General features: G+C 36.4%; 1 protein-coding gene across 1 annotated transcript; it reads left to right on the top strand.

Moving 5' to 3' along the window:
• Positions 1–309: 309 nt before the first annotated feature.
• LOC123666086 (glycine-rich cell wall structural protein-like) lies at positions 310–12095 on the top strand. The gene is made up of 6 exons (XM_045600293.1): positions 310–421; positions 1087–1313; positions 5699–5831; positions 8830–8903; positions 10797–10821; positions 11614–12095. Exons 1-6 carry the CDS (start codon positions 310–312, stop codon positions 12093–12095), a joined length of 1053 nt encoding a protein of 350 aa, XP_045456249.1.
• Positions 12096–21023: the final 8928 nt, after the last annotated feature.

Raw genomic sequence — 21023 nt, 5'->3', positions numbered from 1 at the left:
TTATTATCTTCGTTATTTATTTGCTTACATTAAATACAAAAAATAAATGTACCTTGTACTTACAGCCAGTAATAGAAGTACTGAGAACCTCATCTTTGAATAACCTCTTCGTAAACTGTTTTGATAGAAACTGACTGACTGTTTGAGGAAAAATTCATTACTTCGTTCGTTTTTATATCAAAAATTTAAAACAATGTACGAGTAAATATGAATGTTATGCAAACTTTAATGTTTTAGGATTCCGTAGTAAGTGCTATTAAGCTACGTCTGCTTAATCAAGTTTATCTTCTGTAACAACCTGCGTGGTAAATGGATACTGCAGCTTATGGAAGCCTGCAAGACTCGTGCGTTGCCTACCCTGTCCTCGACTCTGTCCACGAGCTCTCTACCTTGCACAGGAACATGACACTACTTGAAAGCAGTTAATTTAATGAATGATTAATGAATTAGTTGTTATTTAACTGTGATCTTCTGTAAGCTTGAGGTAATGCTCCTTTTTTTGGTATCGCAGGGGAACTCATTTACGGGTGATATCCAGGACGCCCGGGTAGGCGGTTCTAGGCCGTATGTCGGCTTCAGCACTTGGGGGTGAAATACCGACCCCGATGACACTGTGTCAAGCAGAACCGGGTTCCCACCTCGGCCCGACTCGGGCACAGGGGCATTACTGGAGGCGCATTAAGTAGCGCCTCCTACGCATCTCCGTTCGGCGCCTGTGGAGGGAGGCCTCGTCGAGCATCGCGGTGATGACGCTCGGCAGTTACAAGCCTCCAGACCCCCAACTAACACCAGCCAGGCTATCTCCTTGGCTCGGCATATGGCCTACTGCAAGATCTTCCTTTTTTCAACGTAGATCCTGCGCAGCCTGTCGTCTCTGTCCACGTCCTGGGGGCGTCTCCGCCTGCTCCGAGTATATTGCCTCCTGGCCCCGTTGCAGGCAACCCGGTGACCGGCTATCTCAGCCGACCACCAGTAGAGCGCCCGTCACAGGGGTGGACGCTTCGTGAGTGGCATGGCCCCTCTGCAGACAGCAGTGAATGCGTCGCAGAGCCGGTTAGCCGCCTCATTCACCTCAAAATCCGACAGCGACGGGAGACTCCAGCGACTTCCTCTGCCAGTTCTCGGATAGCTTGGAGAGTGCCCAGCGCGGAAACTGGCTACGTCCCCTAGACGACGTTGACGACGACGACGACGCCGGGCGGACGGGAGCTGGAGACACCTCGAACCTTATGTATCGATGGTCCGAGAGAGTCTCCACCTCCGTCTCCACCTTCCACCTCTCCACTCTGCGTGCGATGGCCGGCGTGGCGAACGTGACGTCAACCACACAACCCCCGACCAACGCACGCACGTCTGGACTGCCCCTACATTGAGTAGGGACAGTCCGACAGCAAGCATCCACTCCTCCACCTTCCTCGCGTTTAGGTTCGTAACCGGGTACTCCCAAGCCGTGGACTTGGCGTTGAGGTCGCCGGCTACGAACACATGAAGGGGAGCTAGCTGCCCCAAGATCGGCCCCAGAACGTCGAGTAACCTTTCCATGGCCGGGAGGTCACGTTTCGGGGAGAAATAGACTCCGGCGAAAGCCACCCCTACCCGAACCGCTGCCACATACCCATGGCCCCTCGCCTTGACGACGAGGGGGGGGTCCTGCTCCAGGCCTTACCAAGATCGCCACAAAGCCCTCGGTGTCTCCCGCCCATTGTGGGCAAAGAGGCACGGCATATGGCTCGGCGACGATCCCGTCGTCAACACACCACTCTGCCGTGGACTGCAGGAAAATAAATAAATAATCACTACATAGTGTAAAACAAAGTCGCTTTCTGTATCCCTATGTCCCTACGTCACTATGTATGCTTAAATCTTTAAAACTACGCAACGGATTTTGATGCGGTTTTTTTTCATAGATAGAGTGACTGAAGAGAAAGGTTTATATGTATAATCATATCCATTAAATAGTCGAGAAATACTGTTATTTTTGAGGTTTCTAATGTGATGTCGTAAATAATTACATTTTTTCTGCATACATTGCAAACGCAGCCTGAACCCTACGAGATTTATCAAAATAATGTACTAAGTATTGTACACATTGAAAAGGTCTACAGAAAACTCCGCTATGGTATATGTCTATCTCTTATGAATATTTCACAATAACATTTTTTTGTCATTTACTTTTTACGACAAATGGCTAATTTTCAAAGCGATTTTAACCAATACAGCATTAATCTTTATCTAATTAAATACCCTAAATGCAATGTTGATTTAATATAGATTTATATATTTCAAAACATGATCATCAGATTCATATTTGGTTTAAGAAAGTACGATCATATCTCAGATTATCGAGCACAGCTTAACTGGCTTAAAATAAGAGAACGCCGCAACTTACATCTTCTATCTTTTCTCTACTCTATCCTTTTCCATCCCACTACTCCCCCATACCTAAAAAAATGTTTTACTTTTCTTGGCTCGGACGTGCCCAGTACGTTAGGCCTTCGTTCTCAGGGTGACAACAGACTTAAACATCCTATATCGCACAGTCTATGTTACAGCAAATCTTTTTGTGTTAAGGCCGTAAAACTGTGGAATGCCCTCCCGCGAGACATTCGCCAAGCAGAGTCGATTGATATTTTTAAACGACGTGTTAAAAAACATTTTCTATCTACATATCGTTAATAACATTTGTTTATATGATATTTATATATTACTATTTGTAAATAATTATTGTTACTGTATATTTTATGTATCTAATTTTTTTTTTTTATGCATATTACTATTTAGATATATGTATGCCTCAATGTAATTATGTATGTGTATTTTATATGTATGTATGTATGTATGTATGTATTTATGTGTGTATATATGTGTTTCATACATTATATACTAAAATATTTACTTATTTATATGTTTTTTTTTTTTTCTTTTTTAATAATTATGTAAGTTTATCATATCGTAGTTTTTATCTATTTATAATTGATCCTTACTCCTTAATTTGCACACCTTAACCGCTGCTACTGTATCGTGTCCTGTACCCAAAGGTTATCTGGAAGAAATCGCTATTTAGCGATAAGATCGCCTTTGTACATCTTCTATTGTATCTTTCTTTATATGTGTGTCTGTATTTCGGTGTACATTAAGAATAAATAAATAAAATAAAAAATAAATTATATGGCTCTTTGCAGCATATGATTTAAATGAATATTTTCGAAGATATTACAGATTTAAAAATTGCGGGACGTAGCGTTTGCGGCGGGTCCGTCCGGCCGGGCCGGCGGGAGCGTGCCTACAAATAGCGCGTCGGAGGACGCGGCTGTCCCTGTAGCACTTTGAATTTAGCAGCGATCGGACGCGTTTATTTTATGCATTCAGTAATGAATAAATCAAAACTACTGGATCGATTTTAATCATTTTTTCAGTGAATGACATAGGCTATATATTTTATACCCGTGCGAAGCCGGAGCGGTTGTTGGTTGGGTCAGCTTGTCTTAGCTTATCTATAAAATTCTTATGTCAAAATATTAGTTACAATACTCCTTCGAAACGGATGAACCGAATTTTATGACATTTTGTGTGCATATCGGGTAGGTCTGAGAATGGGCCTACATTTATTTTTAATACCCCTAAGTTATAATGGGCGGGCGATATAATAAAATATAATATGGCAAAACAATGTTTGCGGGGTCAGCTAATTTTTATATCAAACTAGCTGTACCCTGCGCGCGTTACTACGCTTTTTTTTGGTCGTACCAACTCAGAAACCCTTGTGGCAACAAACGTTTAGCGAATATCGTTGCCTATAGATGCCTGATTGACCCTAACCCAATCCCCACCAGAAGCCCTGGTCACCTTACTCACACAGGAACACAACACTCATTGAGAGCAGTATTATTTATCTGTGACCTTTTGTAAGGTCGAGGTACTTCCCCAACCGGGCTGCTCCAGATTTTGAGCAGGATATTTACTGTCCCTACCTCAGTTAGTTCAACATGAAGAAAGAGGCCTATACAACAACAGCGAAATATTTTAGGCTAAATCAACAAAATAAGTCTAGCTGACTGGGAACTAAGCAAGTTAAAAGAAAAAAAAAAGATAAAACGAGTGTGCTTTAGACCACACGACTAAAGTAAAACTTCTGCACAGTAGGCCTGCACTATGTCTTAGATATACGAGACGTAGCTGGCTATGAGAAAAAGAGGGAAAGAAAATGTGTACTCGCGCCTCTGTCTCTTGTTCCGTTCGCTTCGCTCGATCACAATTTTCGTAACGCTCTCGTTACTCATTCACCAGCTTACTTCCCAAGTCCAAGCGTGCGTAAAGAATTTTTACTTCAAAAGGTCGTATCTGCTACTTTCATTAAGGCGAGTACACCGCACCACTTAATGTACCTAATTAATTTGGTCGGGAGGACAAGTGTTGTTTCCTGATCACCAGCTATCTACGAACGGCGTACCAAATTTCATTACAAACTATAGAGTGTAGTAATATTTATTTATTTTTATTTATTTATCTATACTGTGAAGTACAATAGGCAGATTTATGGCAATTTAGCCATTTCTTCTAGACAACCTAAGTAAAGGAAGGTTAAAATTATTATTAGCTCGGAAAAGGGTAGGTAGTTAGACAAAAATTATGTTTAACAATCAAGTCATACCGAGACCGGTGTCGGTCGATGGTATTACGTACGGTATTATATTTACCTAGGCCATACTATCCAACTAGGCCGCAACAACTTCAAGGTGGGAGGCTGACAGGAGGTTCCAGTAGGGCTGAGCGGCGTTTGGCAGGCTTCCTCGAGTATTCACTTCGAAGATTCCGCAATGCTTGAAGATAAAAGTCTTCGAGCATTGCGTCTTATCTATGTTAACATACGGAGCCGCGACGTGGACACTGACGAAGGGCCAGTCTTCACAAATTGAAAGTCGAGCAACGTGCAATGTAACGGGCTTTGCTTGGGGTTTCTCTCATAGATAGGGTTAGGAATGAGACTATCCGTGAGAGAACGAAAGTAACTGACATAGCCCACAGAATTAGCAAGTTCAAGTGGCAGTGGGCTGGTCATCTGTGTCACAGAACCGATGGCCGTTGGAGTAGACGGGTCCTGGAGTGGAGACCGCGTCTTCGCAAACGCAGTTTGGGACGTCCTCCGGCCCGTTGGACCGACGATCTACGTAAGATTGCCGGTATAGGCTGGATGAGGATTGCGGAAAACCGGGATGTCTGGCGCGAAATTAGGGAGGCCTATGTCCAGCAGTGGACTGACATAGGCTGAAGTGATGAGGGTAGGTAGTGCTGTTATAAAATAAATTATTACTACTACTCATACTTGTACAAAATACATCTATACAAATAAATAAAATTGGAGTGTCTGTTTGTAATATTAAAATAACCTCTTTTTACTAAATGCATATGATGTATACACGATAGATATGCCAAAATAACATTTTTATAATTTTTTGTCTGTCTGCCTGTTTGTTCCAGCTAATCTCTGAAACAGCTGAACCGCTTTTGATGGCACTTTCGCTGGCAGATAGCTGATTTGATAAGAAGTAACTTAGGCTACTTTTATTTTAGAAATTTATATATTTTATAACTCTGTGAACTGAACAATAATTTTTTTTTTTAATTTCACGCGGACGAAGTCACGGGCACAGCTAGTTTGTAATAATATTAGGGGTGTTTTTATTTTTACGTATTCAAGGTGATAAAGAAGTATAAACAGCCATTGAAACTATTTGCACAAAGTCTAACATCTTTCAGTGGAAATGTACTAACAATTGAACAAATAAAAGTCAGATCATATGAAGTCGTCTGGCAACCTTGTAAAATACAAGGTAGTTAAATAAAAAATTCGTTAGCTTTCTTTGTGGTCTTAGCGTAATGTTTGCAACTTTTCTTTATATTTAGGTCAATATTTGTGAAAATTATTAAGTGGAGTATTTTTTCTTAACCGAATGAAAAAAGAAATTCTCAATTCGACTGTATTTTTTTATTTGTAGGTATTTTGATGATACTTTTTTTTTATTCGATAGCTGGTGCATTTCCTGTGGTTCTATTTAAATTTGATACAGATCTAACGAGAAGTTTTCGATTTATTTAAAAATATTGACCACTTAATTTTTTTTTTTTAATTTGTAACATGACGATTCGAAGGTGCTTTTTGAATTCTATTTGAATAAAGTTATTTTTGATTTAGCGGACTAAATTTTTTAATTGTTTTATTTTAAAATATTTACAATTCACAACTTAAGAACTAAATATTTACAGGTAGTTACGCTACAAATCATATCCGCGTGGAATGGTACCAAGAATGCTGGCAGCATTTCCCCGTTGAATCGCTATGCCGATTCTCTGGGCAAAAAATGGGGTGGAAGATTTGAATTTTGGAACGAAGTTCCTTACAGCAGGCTTGACATTTGGCTGGGCGACCAAACTGAAAAAATGTGATACTAAAACCGTAAGAAAAATATATAACGGAAGTGACGTAATATCAGTCACTCGACTGTTATGACGTTTGTAAAACTAAAATGTTACTAGTAAACTTTTTTTAAAAAATTTTGTGTAATTTTATACTGTCAACAAAAATAAATAAAGACATGTTTTTTATTTCACTTAATAGTTTGAATTATAATAATAATTATCATTATTTTGTTTGATTTATTTTATTTTACGGTATTTGTTATTTTCTAAAATACTAAATTTCCTAAATACTTTTATGTACTTAATTAAAAACCAATCAACAAAATTAAAAAAAAATCAAGAACTAGAAAATATATATAAAATTCAACATCCATTTTTTTTCAAATCGTGTTGCTTCTATACTATCCGAAGGAACTTCGTTCCTACCTGGTGTCCCATGGTACCACATAATTTTAGTCTAAGCTTTGTTTTTTAATTTTTTGACATTGATTTTGATTAGATACGTATATTAATTTTTAAATGGTACGTACAGGAAGTTCTAAGCACACAGACCTATAAACTACCTACGTGTATTATCATAAACCTATTTACAGGGACGGTAACGATGAAAAAAGTCGTATATATATATATATATATATATATATATATATATATATATACTAGCTGTGCCCGCGGCTTCGCCCGCGTTGAAATTAGTGTGTCACAAAGTTTTCCCGGCAAACTTCCAGTGAAACTCTCGTCAAAATCGGCTTAGCCGTTCCGTAAACCTTCTTCTTGCCAATGGTGGATCCCTCTCTCCAATGGTGAAACCGCATGAAAATCTGTTCAGTAGGTTTTGAGCGAATCGATCACATACACTTTTGGGGACTTTGTTTTATAATACACTAACTGTTGCCCGCGACTACGTCCGCGTGGTTATGAAGATATACATTACTATTAACATGTTTAACGCAAATTATTTTTTTATTTTACTCACTTGAAATGCTTCTCAAACTAACTAATATAAACTAACCCCAAAAAGGGGTTGATTTCTAAAGATATATTATTTGGACACTTTTTCACCATCTATCTATAGAGCTTACATTTTAAATTTCAAGTCTCTTACGTCAAAAACATGGGACTCTCATACAAACTTCCAACCCCCATTTTACCCCCTTAGGGGTTGAGTTTCGTAAAATCCGTTCTTAGCGGATGTCTACTTCCTATAAGGAGCCTACCTGCCAAATTTCAAGTTTGTAGGTGTTATAGTTTCGGAGATTTCGTGATGAATGACCTTTCGCGTTTATATATATTATAGATATATATACTTAGCTAATAGAATAAAATGCTCTGTGCCTCCTGTGATGAAATGATGTATAAGTCGAATTATCTGTACAAAAATTGGAGTGTCTGTTTGTAATATTAAAATAACCGTTTTTTACTAAATGCATAGGGATGTATACACGGTACATATACCGAAATGACATTTTTTACAATTTTCGTCTATCTGTCTGTTTGTTCCTGCTAATCTCTGAAATGGCTACACTGATTTTTACGGGACTTTCACTGGCAGATAGCTGGTGTAATATTTATTTTAGAAATATTTTTATTTTGTAACTCTGCGAGTTGAACGATATTTTTTTTTAATTCCACGCGGACGAAGTCGCGGGCACAGCTAGTAATACATATAACCGTTTGGTGGTTTTAACAAGGGTTTTAACAGAAAAAAATAACAAATATTTTTTTCCAATTTACGATATGATATCTACTAAGCTTACAGATTTTTTTACAAAGTGATATAACAAAAAAATTCTACTCGCGTAGTAATGAGGTAGGGCACAGCAGGAAATTTCCTGCTCAAAATACGGAGCAGCCCGACTGGGATAGTACCTCGACCTTACAGAAGATCACAGCAAAATAATACTGTTTTCAAGCAGTGTTGTGTTCCTGTTGGTGAGTAAGTTGACCAGAGCGTTTGCGATGCTTTTGGTGTTCCAGTCTATAAGCTACGGTAATCGCTTACCATCGGATGAGCGGTTCATTTGTTTTACACACACTCAAATTGTTACAGACACTCAAATTTATTGAAATCTTGTCTCCTGTAAAAGGATGATTTTCGACTTGTGTCACTTGTCACAGAAGCCAAAGATTAAATAAAAACGTTTCCGGCGTTTTGCTGCTTCGCTTCAAGGTCATAATGCCATACAGTAATTCGAAAATAATTAAAGCATTTTAAACTCTAATATTAAAAACTATAACGACTATTTCTTATAAATAGTATTTGTCATTCAATTAAAAGTTTAATAAAATATTAAAAAGGTAAAATAAAAGATGTGTAAATACTGAACGTGTCATTGTTTGTGCAGCTTTCGCGATGTATTTTTTTTGTTTCAGATATATAAACAGTAATTAGGAATTCAATTTCATTTGCAGAGGAACAACACGAGGAAGCGATCCAAAAAAAACCCACCATGAAGTTCTTTATGATTGCATCGTTGACTCTATTGGTAAGAAGTTTTTATATTTTCTTTTTTTTATGTTTATGCCATTTCCTGCCTCGTATGACCACTATATGGAACCAGCCGCTATCTACGGTGGTATTTGCGAACCGATACGACTTAGGGACCGTCAAAAAAAGAGCATACTCTTATTCGTAAGGCTGGCAACGCGCCCGCTAATCCTCTGATGTAGCGGGTACCTATGGATGTTGGATGGATTGATGGTACGGACTTACCACCAGGTGACCCAAGTGTCCGTTTGCCCCCTTCTATAAAAAAAATCCTTTTTTATACCACTAGGAAGGCGAACAATGATTCGCTTGGTGGTAAGCGCAACCACAGGGACATAAAATTACTTGGTAGCAGTATCGTTTGCTGTGATCTTCTGACAAGTTAAGGTACTTCTACAGCTGTCAATTTTTAAGCAAAGTACTTCCTACTGTGCTGTTTCGGGAGTCGACAGGACATACTGCACATATTGGTGAAAATAGTCTGATCAAGTTATCAGTTGTAGACAAGCAATCAAAAATATTTATTCTACACCGCGAGGGAGTTGTTTTATGAGAAAAGTCGCAGCAGATATAAATATTGCTTAAAATCTGGAAGAGCTTGACTGGTAGACTACTTCAACCTTTCCAAATATCACATCTAAATAATACTTCTCTCAATTAGTATCGTGTTCCTTTAGTGAATAAGGTAACAAGAGCTCCTGGGAATGTGCTGTGTCCGCTATATAATCATTTATTGTCATTGATTGTCTCTATTTATTTTGGGATCTGTGGATAAACTTGTGGCTGCTGCCATAGCGCCATCTTTCTTTTTCGCTCCTCGGTTACGTGAGACTCGTCCTCTAACGTACTGTGAAGTGTCGACGGCTGGATGTAGGGTCAGCAACGCGCATTCATATACTTTTGGTGTTGCGGCGGTCGATAACTACTATAACCGCTAACCATCAGGCAAACAGTACAATTGTTTGCTTAGTAGTATAAAATTAAATCCAGACAGTTGAACTAAATAGGTACATATTTGTTGACGAACTGTACGTCTTATATATTTATTAATGTCAAAGTTTTTAACTTCTTTTAGTTGTCTTTCTAGCAAGGAGAATAATGCGTTTTACTTGACGCTTTTTTCGTCGACCTACGTTGTATTATACCACATAACTTTTTACTGGATGTACCGATTTTGATAATTCTTTTTTGTTGAAAATTAGATATCCCTAGTTTGGTACCATGATAAAGAAATCGGGATTTGATGATGGAATCCTAGAGAAATCGAGGAAAACTCTCAAAAATCTGCAATAACTTTTTACTGGGTGTACCGATTTTGATAACTTTTAATTTAATCGAAAGCTGATATTTATCATGTGGTCACACTTTAATTTTATCGAGATCTGATAACTACTTTTTGAGTAATCTTTAATAACGCGCAGTTTACTTGACTATTTTTTCGTCCATCTACGTTGTATTACTTGTCGATGTAATTGAAGTCGGTTTTTTTTCGCTTGCAAGAAAATACAATTATTGTTAATTAATTAATTACTAAAATTATTTATACAACGGCTTTAATTTGGAAACAACGTCAACATGATTAGCGGTCGGTAAATATTTGCTCAATTTCAAATCAACTCACGTATTAATACTTTTTTTTTTTAATTTTTTAAAGTGCTAATTATTATACTTATATAGTGCAAATTATTCGCACGGGTATAGCGAATGTATGATATCATAATAAATCTGTAGTTCACATATTACATGTATAATTGGTCTAATAAAGTATATTCAAGTAGTATATTATTGGTATCACCATCAACATTATAAACAAGGACAAGTTGTAAGAAAAATTTTAGAATTCAGAAACGAATCCCAAGTTTTCATTTATTCATTTTTATTATTTTCGCAGGTCGTAATGGCTGTTGACTCCACGGGTAAGTTATCTTTAATTTGTACCATATAATTTAAAATACTATAGAATGTTTTATGGTTTTAATTTGAAGTTAGATTGTTTTATCAGAATGAGCTGTAGCTAGAGAAGGGTAACTTAACCTTAGAGAATATCGCAGCCCAATACCACTTCTCTTAAGTGGTTCTCTTAAGTTGTATTGCTATGATGAGTAAGGTAGCCAGAGCTTCTGGAAATACCAGGTGTAAGGTAGGCAACGCGCTTACGATGCTTCTGGTGTGCACGCGTCTATAAGCTACGGTAATCACTTATTATGGGGTGGACCGTACGCTTGTTTGATATAAAAATACCCTTTTTTAATTGCATTTCATCACTTCAGCCTATCACAGTCCACTGTTGGACATAGAAATTCACAAGTTCGCGCCAAAAATGGCGTAAACTCATGTGTGTTGCCCATAGTTACCACGCTGGGCAGGCGGGTTGGTGACCGCAGGGCTGGCTTTGTCGCACCGAAGCCGCTGCTGCCTGTCTTTGGCCTGTGTGTTTCAAAACCAGCATGTACATGGTTATCCCGCCATCTTAAGGCTTTTTAAGTTCCAAGGTGGTAGTAGAACTGTGTTACCCTTAGTCACCTCTTACGACACCCACGGGAAGAGAGGGGGTGGCTATATTCTTCACTGCCGGAACCACACAGCAATATTATGCATTACTTTACAGTAAAAGATCAAATCTTTGTTATTATGCATTCTATGAATCATCTCTCAGATTTTATTTTTAACTATTTTGTGTATTAATTAATAACAAATTTTGCTTACAGATTACGAATCTGAAGAATCCAAGGGACTTGGCGGAGGTCTGGGCTTATCTGTGGCTGAGAGTGATTCTGAAACATTTGGGCATAGTCGTGCTAAAAAAACTGGAGGCGGTGGTTCTGGCGCCGGGGCTGGTAGTGGCTCTGGGGGTGCTGGAGGCGGTGGTGCTGGCGCGGGGGCTGGCAGTGGTTCTGGAGGTGCTGGAGGCGGTGGTGCTGGAGCAGGTGCTGGCAGTGGTTCTGGGGGTGCTGGAGGCGGTGGTGCTGGCGCAGGGGCTGGCAGTGGTTCTGGGGCTGCTGGAGGCGGTGGTTCTGGCGCCGGAGCTGGTAGTGGCTCTGGGGGTGCTGGAGGCGGTGGTGCTGGCGCGGGGGCTGGCAGTGGTTCTGGGGGTGCTGGAGGCAGTGGTGCTGGCGCGGGGGCTGGCAGTGGTTCTGGGGGTGCTAGAGGCGATGGTGCTGGAGCAGGCCCTTGCAGTGGCTCTTGTTAACTGTTTAATTAAATCTTTGATTTATTAATAAACATTTCCATTTACTTATCTTGACTTTTATTTCGTTTTTGCATTTAAACAAGAAAAAAAGTAAATAAATTTGCGAATTACCTATGAATTCAAAAACGTGCTTTTTATGGCATTCTTCTTCTTTTTCCTCGTTCCCTCAATGATGAGGATCGCGACCACGAATCATATGTCTCTATTGAAGGCGATCGTAAGCAACATGTGTTGCACGGTTTTATGGCATAGTCAGGAACAATGTAGCTTTCTTTTATTAGGTGGAAACCCACTAAAATTTCTGGAAGGTAATTTCCAAGTCAGACTGCCCTAGATTTTTAACAAAATTCTTACTGCTGTGCTCTACGATTGCTTTTAGATAAGGAAGTTAAACGTTTTAGGTACCTCTATTTTTGTATGTTCGCTGCATTTTCATCAATTAACTAAACTTTAAAGATAGTCTAGCTTAAGAAATTCCAGGAATGGTTCTAATTCTACCGAATCAGGATATGACCATTTATGACAAATTATAGAAAAATTATGCAATTGTTTGATAATCTCTTTATTTAAAACTATATTACACAGAAATACCATGGTGCCGTGCGTAGGTAAAATATAAATTTAAAAAAAAAACCTTCGAAAATTAAGTTAAAAGTTTTGGATTTGTTTGAATTAAATATACGATATTATAACAATAATACAGGTTTAATAAAATAGGTTTAATGATAGGTATCTAATATATAAAATTCTCGTGTCACAGTTTTCGTTGCCATACTCCTCCGAAACGGCTTGACCGATTTTGATGAAATTTTTTGTGCTTATCCGGTATCTATGAGAATCGGCCAAAATCTATTTTTCATCCCCCTAAATGTTAGGGGTAGTCCACCCCTAAATTTTTTTTTTTATTTTTTAGACAAAATTTTTAATTTCTATTTTTTTATGATACAACATTAAAAAATACATACAACCCAAAATTTTCAACCCTCTACCATCAACCCCTATTTTTAAATAGCGTTTAGCAGCAAGACAACGTTTGCCGGGTCAGCTAGTATTTTATAAATATTATCATTGAAGAAATGTATCTAATGACCATGTTACAAAAGTAGTAAAACGGTTACTGCTTTACCTAGTACCTAACCTAATCTGCACGGCAGTGTAGATTCATGGTAATTATCTGATGATAAGGTGAGGATATTCGGCAGAACTCCTCAATAGCTGATAATAGGTCAAAAGTAATACAGTATACATAGTTGCCGGTAGCTATTGTATAAGGTGTAGCTTAGCTTAGCTAGATATAAGTATTTTGATTTAGTTAATCAGAAATGATTAAATAAATATTTTATAATTTTGAAATCGGTGCCAAGTAAAACACTATTAGATTGAATACTGTTATTATTCTATTATTGTTTTGACATATCTAATAATATTTTTTGTACTTGTTTGTTGTGTGTGTGTTGTTTGTATTTGTTATTGTTGCCAGGTTGTTGTAGTATTTACTTGGCACCAACTTCAAAATTATAAAATATTTATTTAATCATTTCTGATTAACTAAATCAAAATACGAATTACTTTGTACTAAGTAAATTTATTTTTCACTTTTTAGTTTCCTTTTTGAAGTCGGTTTTTTTTTTGTTAAAAATTATTTTATTTTACAATTTTTAGTGATGGGTAGACCTAACAAGGACGCTTTTTCTCTTATGTCGGGGGTTCGGAAACATATACAATACACAAGCACAAACACCCAGATCATGACAAACATCTATATGGCCAATACAAATGTCTGTCGTGCGCGGGGATTGAACCCACTAACGCCAGCGCAACAGCCGGTGCTGTGACCGCTGCGCTAACGCGTCGACATACTATGAGTAAAGTTCGCTATCAGGTGTACGTAATAACAACCGGGACTGACAGCCTAGCGTGTTCTCTGAGGCTAGGTTGGGAGAACAACAAGGATTAACAACTAGACCGAAAATAAATATTTGTATAAACATAAATATCCACTCCGAGCGGGAATAGAACCCGCGACCGTCGGTGTGTAGGCGCCGCCGACACGGCACATGCACCATTATATCAAAGCGGTCGTCAAACAGCAAAAGGTAACTGCTGTAAATTGTTGAGAAATTCCCTCGAGTGTTTATGGGCTCCATCATCAAACCTGGTCCTGTGACACAGATGATTACACAGCAGGTAATTGCTATAAATCGTTGAAAAGTTCCCTCGATTATCTTTCGTCTCCATCATCAGACTGTAATGGCACTTGTAACTCATATAGGTGCAAAGTTCTCATCAATAGCAACGAATTAAGTTCAAACACCAGGTAATCGCTATAAGTCGTTGAAGAGTCCCCTCGACTATCTTTCGTCTCCATCTACAGAGTGAAATGGCACTTATAACTCATACATATGCAAAGTTCTCATCAACAGAAACGAATTAAGTTCAAACAGCAGGTAATTGCTATAAATCGTTAAAGAGTTCCCTCGACTATCTTTTGTCTCCATCATCAAACTGTAATGGCACTTATAACTCATACAGGTGCAAAGTTCTCATCAATAGAAACGAATTAAGTTCAAAAACCAGGTAATTGCTATAAATTGTTGAAGAGTTCCCTCGACTAGCTTTCTTCTCCATCATCAGATCGACTCCAGACCTTTATTAAATAGTAGTGCTTTATAGCACTTAATGAAAACATGATTAAATTTACTAGTCACCCTTACGATTTTTGAAAGTTTCCCTCGATTTCTCTGGGATCCCATCATCAGATCCTGGTTTCCTTACCATGGTACCAAACTAGGGATATCTCCTTTCTAACAAAAAAAGAATTATCAAAATCGGTTCATAAACGAAGAAGTTATCTCTGAACATACATAAAAAAAAATATATATATATATATATATATATATATATATATATATATACTAGCTGACCCGGCGAACTTCGTATCGCCTAACAGTGACTTTTAAGTATTATCACAAATCTTTTGTATGGCAGTATAGAAAAGTGTTGTTTTTAGACTTTTTCAGGAGATTTAAATTTTTTTTTTTTTTTTAGAATTATTCTCTCCGTAAGAACCATCCTCGTACTTCAAGGAATATTTAAAAAAAAATAATTAGCGAAATCGGTCCAACCGTTCTCGAGTTTTGCGCTTAGCAACACATGTTCGACTCATTTTTATATTATAGATATACGGTCGAATTGAGTAACCTCCTCCTTTTTTTGAAGTCGGTTAAAAAGGACATGGGTTCATAAGCCTGTGGATGTATATCACTTGTAAAAAAAAAAATTGTATAAGGTGTTTAATATATACGTGTATATGATAACAACCGGTACAGTCAGCTCAACGTGCTATCCGAGGCACGTGTATAAACTATAAAGACAAAAATCGTACTGCCAGTGTTTAGGTGCCGCAGATGCAGCACACGTACCATCACACCAGAGCGGTCGTTACTAATCTTAGTAATTGTAATTTGTCAAGCGGTTTATTCATAAATATTTACCAAAATAAGATTTTTTTTTTGTAATTCTTATTTGTATGTCTTTGTTCATGAATTATAACTTTTTTTTTCTATTTTAAATAAAAATAAAAATCGTGTGATCAATTCTGTAGGGACGTTATTTGTTGCTGCAATAAACTGGCAGGCGTTACAAAAATATTACAATATAACGGTAAAATGATAATGATTCAGTGATTTTATTGGTTTGTAATTAAAATTAAAGATGTGAAGACGGTATTTAAATTTCAACGATTTTATTTTCCCTTTATAGAATTACATAATTGTGTATAAATTTTAAAACTACACACAAATCTTGATTCCGACATAAGTATATATTATACTAGCTTCTGCAGGCTACCTAACACTAAAAGAATTTTTCAAATCGGACCAGTAGTTTCTGAGATTAGCGCATTCAAACAAACAAATAAACAAACAAACTCTTCAGCTTTATAATATTAGTATAGATTTTTCGTCATATTATATTTTAATTGTTTTTTTTTACAAAAATTTAAATTGTTATTTTTAGAATGCTATCTTGTTTGCGTATACATTTGTATGTGAATAAAAAATAGTGAATTACGCAGAAAAGAAAAAATAAAAAACAGTGTAATGTGGTTAGCGGTTATTTAACCCTAGAAAGATAATCATATTATAACTATAGTAAAAGATAATCAGACATATGTTAGTTAGTTACGGTGTTTTATTAATCCTATGTAATTTTTATCATGCGTTATTGGTTTAAATGATTGTTTATATAATAATAAATGAAATGAAACGATAATGTAGGAAAATTAAAGTTTAATTGAAAAATTACAAACAAAAATCGTAAACTTCTTTACAAATCAACAAAAAATTTGGTTAATTTCTAAAGGAACATTTAAAATCTCTTTCAGTCTTTATGTTCGCATCTTTGGCACTTTTTCGCTTACACTAACTTACAAAATACCTATTACAAAAATAAGTTTTTAATTTTTTTATAAAACACACTCACGGTACACGTCATTTTTATGTTCTCCACACACGGGTTTTTCGCTCTTTGCGCATGATAATTTTGACATTCTGCGGAGTTTTGATGGACAGTAGGAACAATATCCCTTTTTTTTCAGGCAGCTCTTCTTGCTGAATCAGACCACTGTTCGCATTCGCATTTGGCAACTTTTTCAAAGTTAGCGTCTCCTTTTTTCCATCCATGGTGACGTGAGATCTGTGCTTAGTTTTTTCATATTTTTTTACAGTGTTCGAACAATAAATTAAATAGAAATTTACAAATATTGCAAATGCCATAAAGTACAGCCTTTGGCCACCTGTTCGTCTTTCTGGAGCATGACATTGTCGAACATATTTGGTCGAATTTGTCGACACCTCCCTTTGTCTGGTTATAAAATATACGGCAACCTGAAGGGGAGCCGGGTCGATAGCAGACTCTGAATGATCTTCAGCAAAGCAGTTGAGTATATTATCTACAGATTCGTCGATTAATTCGTCTTCAGTTATTGATTGGTAATCTCAGATTATACATACTCTTTTGATGTCAACTCTGATCTGTTTGGTTTTAAATGTATTATATTTAAATTACTTTAAATTTGGAATGTTATTTTTATTTGTTTAGATTGAATTGTGTCATATTTTATGATTCTGTGAAAATCGCTTTAAGAAGTTACATGTTTAGTTATCTGACTTTTGTATTTTTATATAAATTTTATAATGGTTACGTTTAATAAAAAAAATAAAAAAATTCAAAATGTTTAAGTTAAAATAAATAGTTTACTAATCAGTCTTCTTTTGGTTTCAAAGTGTCCTTTTGGTTTCAAAGTGATCCCATTAGCCTCATCTACCATTCAAGAGGTTATGGGCCTATAAATATTTATATTTTTGGTGTTTTTCCAATTTTTTGAGCAAAAGTGACAGCTGCGAAGAAATTTACAAAGATGGACAAGCCCATCAAACCATCGTTGTCAAAAGATTCTAATTACCATAGCTGGAAACAAAAGAATACTTTGAAAATAATTGCTCCGGGTTTTGAAAATATTTTAAAAAACAAAAAACTTGTGATTGCAATAAAAATAAAACTTTAAATTTTTTCTGCTCTTTTTGTAAGAGACCTGGCCATACTACGGATAGATGTTTTAAAAGAAATAATAGAAGCAGTAATAATCATAAACCAAATAATGTGAGTATAGACGCTGTTTTAGATTCTGGTGCTACATCACATATGTTTAAAGATAGTTCACTTTTATACAATTTGAAATCTTTAAATACACCTATAGCTTGCGCTGATAATATGATGATTAATGCAGAAGCAACTGGTAGTTGTATTACTGACACCTGTACTTTAGAAGGAGTGCTACATGTGCCTAAGATTGCTAAAAATATTATTTCGGTTAGCAGCTTAACAGACAGAGATTTTAAAATAATTTTCTATACAAATGTAGCAGTAGTAAAGAAAGAAGAGTGAAAAGTACTAGTAGCGCATAGAAACAATAACTTCTAAATGCAATTTTTCCAACTGCCTCGGCGTTGCTGGTTGAAAGTGAAAGTATTTGGCATAGACGGTTAGCTCATTTGAGCAATGTTAGAGAAACAGCAAATTGTAGGTTTAAACCTGTCTAGTTCCGACTTCGTATCAAAGTCCTGCGAAGTTTGTCATCAAGCTAAATTATGTAGGCTTCCTTTCAAAACTGTACGGCATTTAGCTAATAGACCACTAGAAATTATTCATACTGATATTTGTGGTCCAATTGACTGTCAGACATGGGATGGTAGGAAATATTTCGTTACGTTTCTCGATGATTTTACTCACTCCGCAAGGGTCTATCTATTACGAAATAAATCAGAAACAATAGGTTGCATTTTAAACTTTACTCGTTGGGCTGAAAGACATTTTAATCAAAAAATTGAATAACTACGGTGTGATAACGGAGGTGAATACTGCAGTATATTGGGTATTTTCCCTACTTTTAACCCCAGAGTTTTTTCGGGGCTCAACCGATTTTATTGGACACATTATTTTGTAATGTGCACGTGATGCGCTTTCATTTGAGACCCCACTAGATTATATTTGCAGACATTCGGTTATTCTTCCCCACTTTCAGCCCCCACAACTTTTAAACGACTCAACTGATTTATCGCTATCATATATTATATTCGCTATTATTATTATATATTATATATATCTCGCCCGTAACTCACCTAACATACAAAAAAAACTAAATTGAAATCGCTTCATCCGTTCGCGAGCTACGGAGCCACAGACAGACAGACAGACGGACATACAGACACGTGAAATTTATAACAACCCCCTTTTTGCGTCGCGGGTTAGTTAAAAAAAACATTTTTGAATAAAAAAAATACATTTTACAAAATAAATTTATTTAAATAAATACCAAAACATCTATAATTTACTTAATACAAAGCAATAAATAATGGATATTAAGCAATTTAATGAAAGGACAAAATTAATAAAAAATAGTTTATTTTTTATACTTATAAATTTGAAATAAGAATTTATATTTAGTTTCCATGTTTGTTACGTAATGGCACCATAAATCTTTTGCAAGTTAAACATCTTAATAAGTCTTTCACAATCATTTCGCAAGGGCAATGTTATGTGTATCGCTATCACTATTGTAAGATAATTTCGTGCAGAACTCGAATTTAGTTTGTTATTGAATAGATTTTGATGGTACAGCAGCTAAACATCGAAATAGCAATAACTTATTTAGTGAGGTTACTTTTTGTCCAGTTTGCAGTCATCAGATTTTTTGACAACGGGTTTTTTGTCGTCACATTTTTCTGGCTTGACGTCTTTTAGCTTGTCTGGTGTAGGCTGGTGCCCAGGCTTACAATTGTCAGGATTGGGGTGTTTAGTTTTGTAGTGTTCAAGTTTGCAATCCTCGGGCTTAGGGTTCACAGGTTTTGTGCCACAATCATCTTTTTTTTCAAATTCTTTTTAAAGAAATTTGGGTCTGCAACAGAATTACAAATTTTTATTGTGAGATTATTTAGCAAAATATGATTTGTTTTTATAATCTTTATATTCGTTGATTTTCAACAACTTTGAACCCCTACCCTTCGCTGGGGATATGCGCGATATCTACTAAGGTTAGACTACCCCTCTCTGTTATACCCAAAAATCACGTGTATTGGTTGGTATGAACTGTATTTAAAACTTCACGATGTTTTTCACAATTAAATTAAAAAATAATAATCGCAATAAAAACGTTTAAACAAACATAAAGGTGGCAGAGCGATTGAAAAGCGAATACACGTGAATGCAATAAGTAATTCATGTGGTCCTTTGTTAATTTCAATCAACTTAGTACCGGATCAACTACGATTATTTGACCTTCTTAAAAAAATATACTTACTTGCGTGAGCTAGTGAGGACATCACGACAATACCCTGAAACATAAATATTTATTAAAGTTATTTACTCATTTTTAACCGACTTGGAAAAAAGGAGAAGGTTCTCAATTCGACTGTATTTTTTTAATGTATGTTACCTCAAAACTTTTAACTGGGTGGACCGATTTCGATTAGTTTTTTTTAATCGAAAGGTGGTGCGTGTCATGTGATCCTATTTAAATTTGTTCGAGATCTGTAATCTGACAAGTACTTTTTGAGCTATATCTAACAATGCGTCGAGCACAGCGAGTCTAAGTATATATTAACGCGAGAAGCATTTTCTTTAAGTAGAGGGGGCAAACGGACATTTGGCTCACCTGGTGGTAAGTAAAAACAAAATCCACAGAGCTACATCAGAGGATTAGCAGGTGCGTTGCCGGCCTTTCAGATAGGATTATGCTCTTTTTTTGAAGGTCCCTATGGTTCCATAAAGTGGTCGTGCGTGGCAGGAAATAGCGCAAAAATCGAGCTGTCGTAGAGCTCCGGACATCGCGGTGATGTGGGTATAATAACATGGTGAGGCATAATCTTTGGACTCCTTTTTACCAAAATTGCGCGGATGGAGGAGTATGAAATTTCGCACATTTATAGTTAATAAATATAGGAGAAAGGAAGGCTAATATTTAAATTATGCCTATAAAATACATTAATTCGATAAAAAAAACATTATACACACTACCATGAATTTGACACACGCAAGCATATATACTCTTTTGTTTATAGTTAAAGTCTGTGGTTAAATTATGGTCGAAATTTCGGCCACTGAGCTACCACTAGTAAAAATAAATCCTCCAAATATATGTACGCGCATAACTTGCGAAGGACTGCAGAGACTGGGATATTTTTAATAAATGGGATAAAAAAATCGGTACATTTACGAAAGAAAAAAAATATCGGTTCGAAGTTCTCTGGGTCAGCTAACATACTGAAGTCATTTTAAGTTACCACCGGATTAAATTTCAAACTAAATTAATAAATTTAAAAATAATTAATAAAAATAAAATATTTTTACTAAAATTTATATAAAAAAATG

This window comes from Melitaea cinxia, chromosome 25, assembly GCF_905220565.1.
Source record: "Melitaea cinxia chromosome 25, ilMelCinx1.1, whole genome shotgun sequence".
In the NCBI taxonomy this organism is placed as follows: Eukaryota; Metazoa; Arthropoda; class Insecta; order Lepidoptera; family Nymphalidae; genus Melitaea; species Melitaea cinxia.
Note: the sequence above shows the minus strand (reverse complement) of the source record. Positions and strands in the feature narration are given on the sequence as shown.

Coding starts and splice junctions, on each gene's coding strand:
- LOC123666086 (XM_045600293.1), top strand. CDS start 310: ATGGATACTGCAGCTTATGGAAGCCTGCAAGACTCGTGCGTTGCCTAC. Junction 1,314..5,698: donor CGATGGCCGGCGTGGCGAAC/GTGACGTCAACC, acceptor TACGTATTCAAG/GTGATAAAGAAGTATAAACA. Junction 10,822..11,613: donor AATGGCTGTTGACTCCACGG/GTAAGTTATCTT, acceptor TTTTGCTTACAG/ATTACGAATCTGAAGAATCC.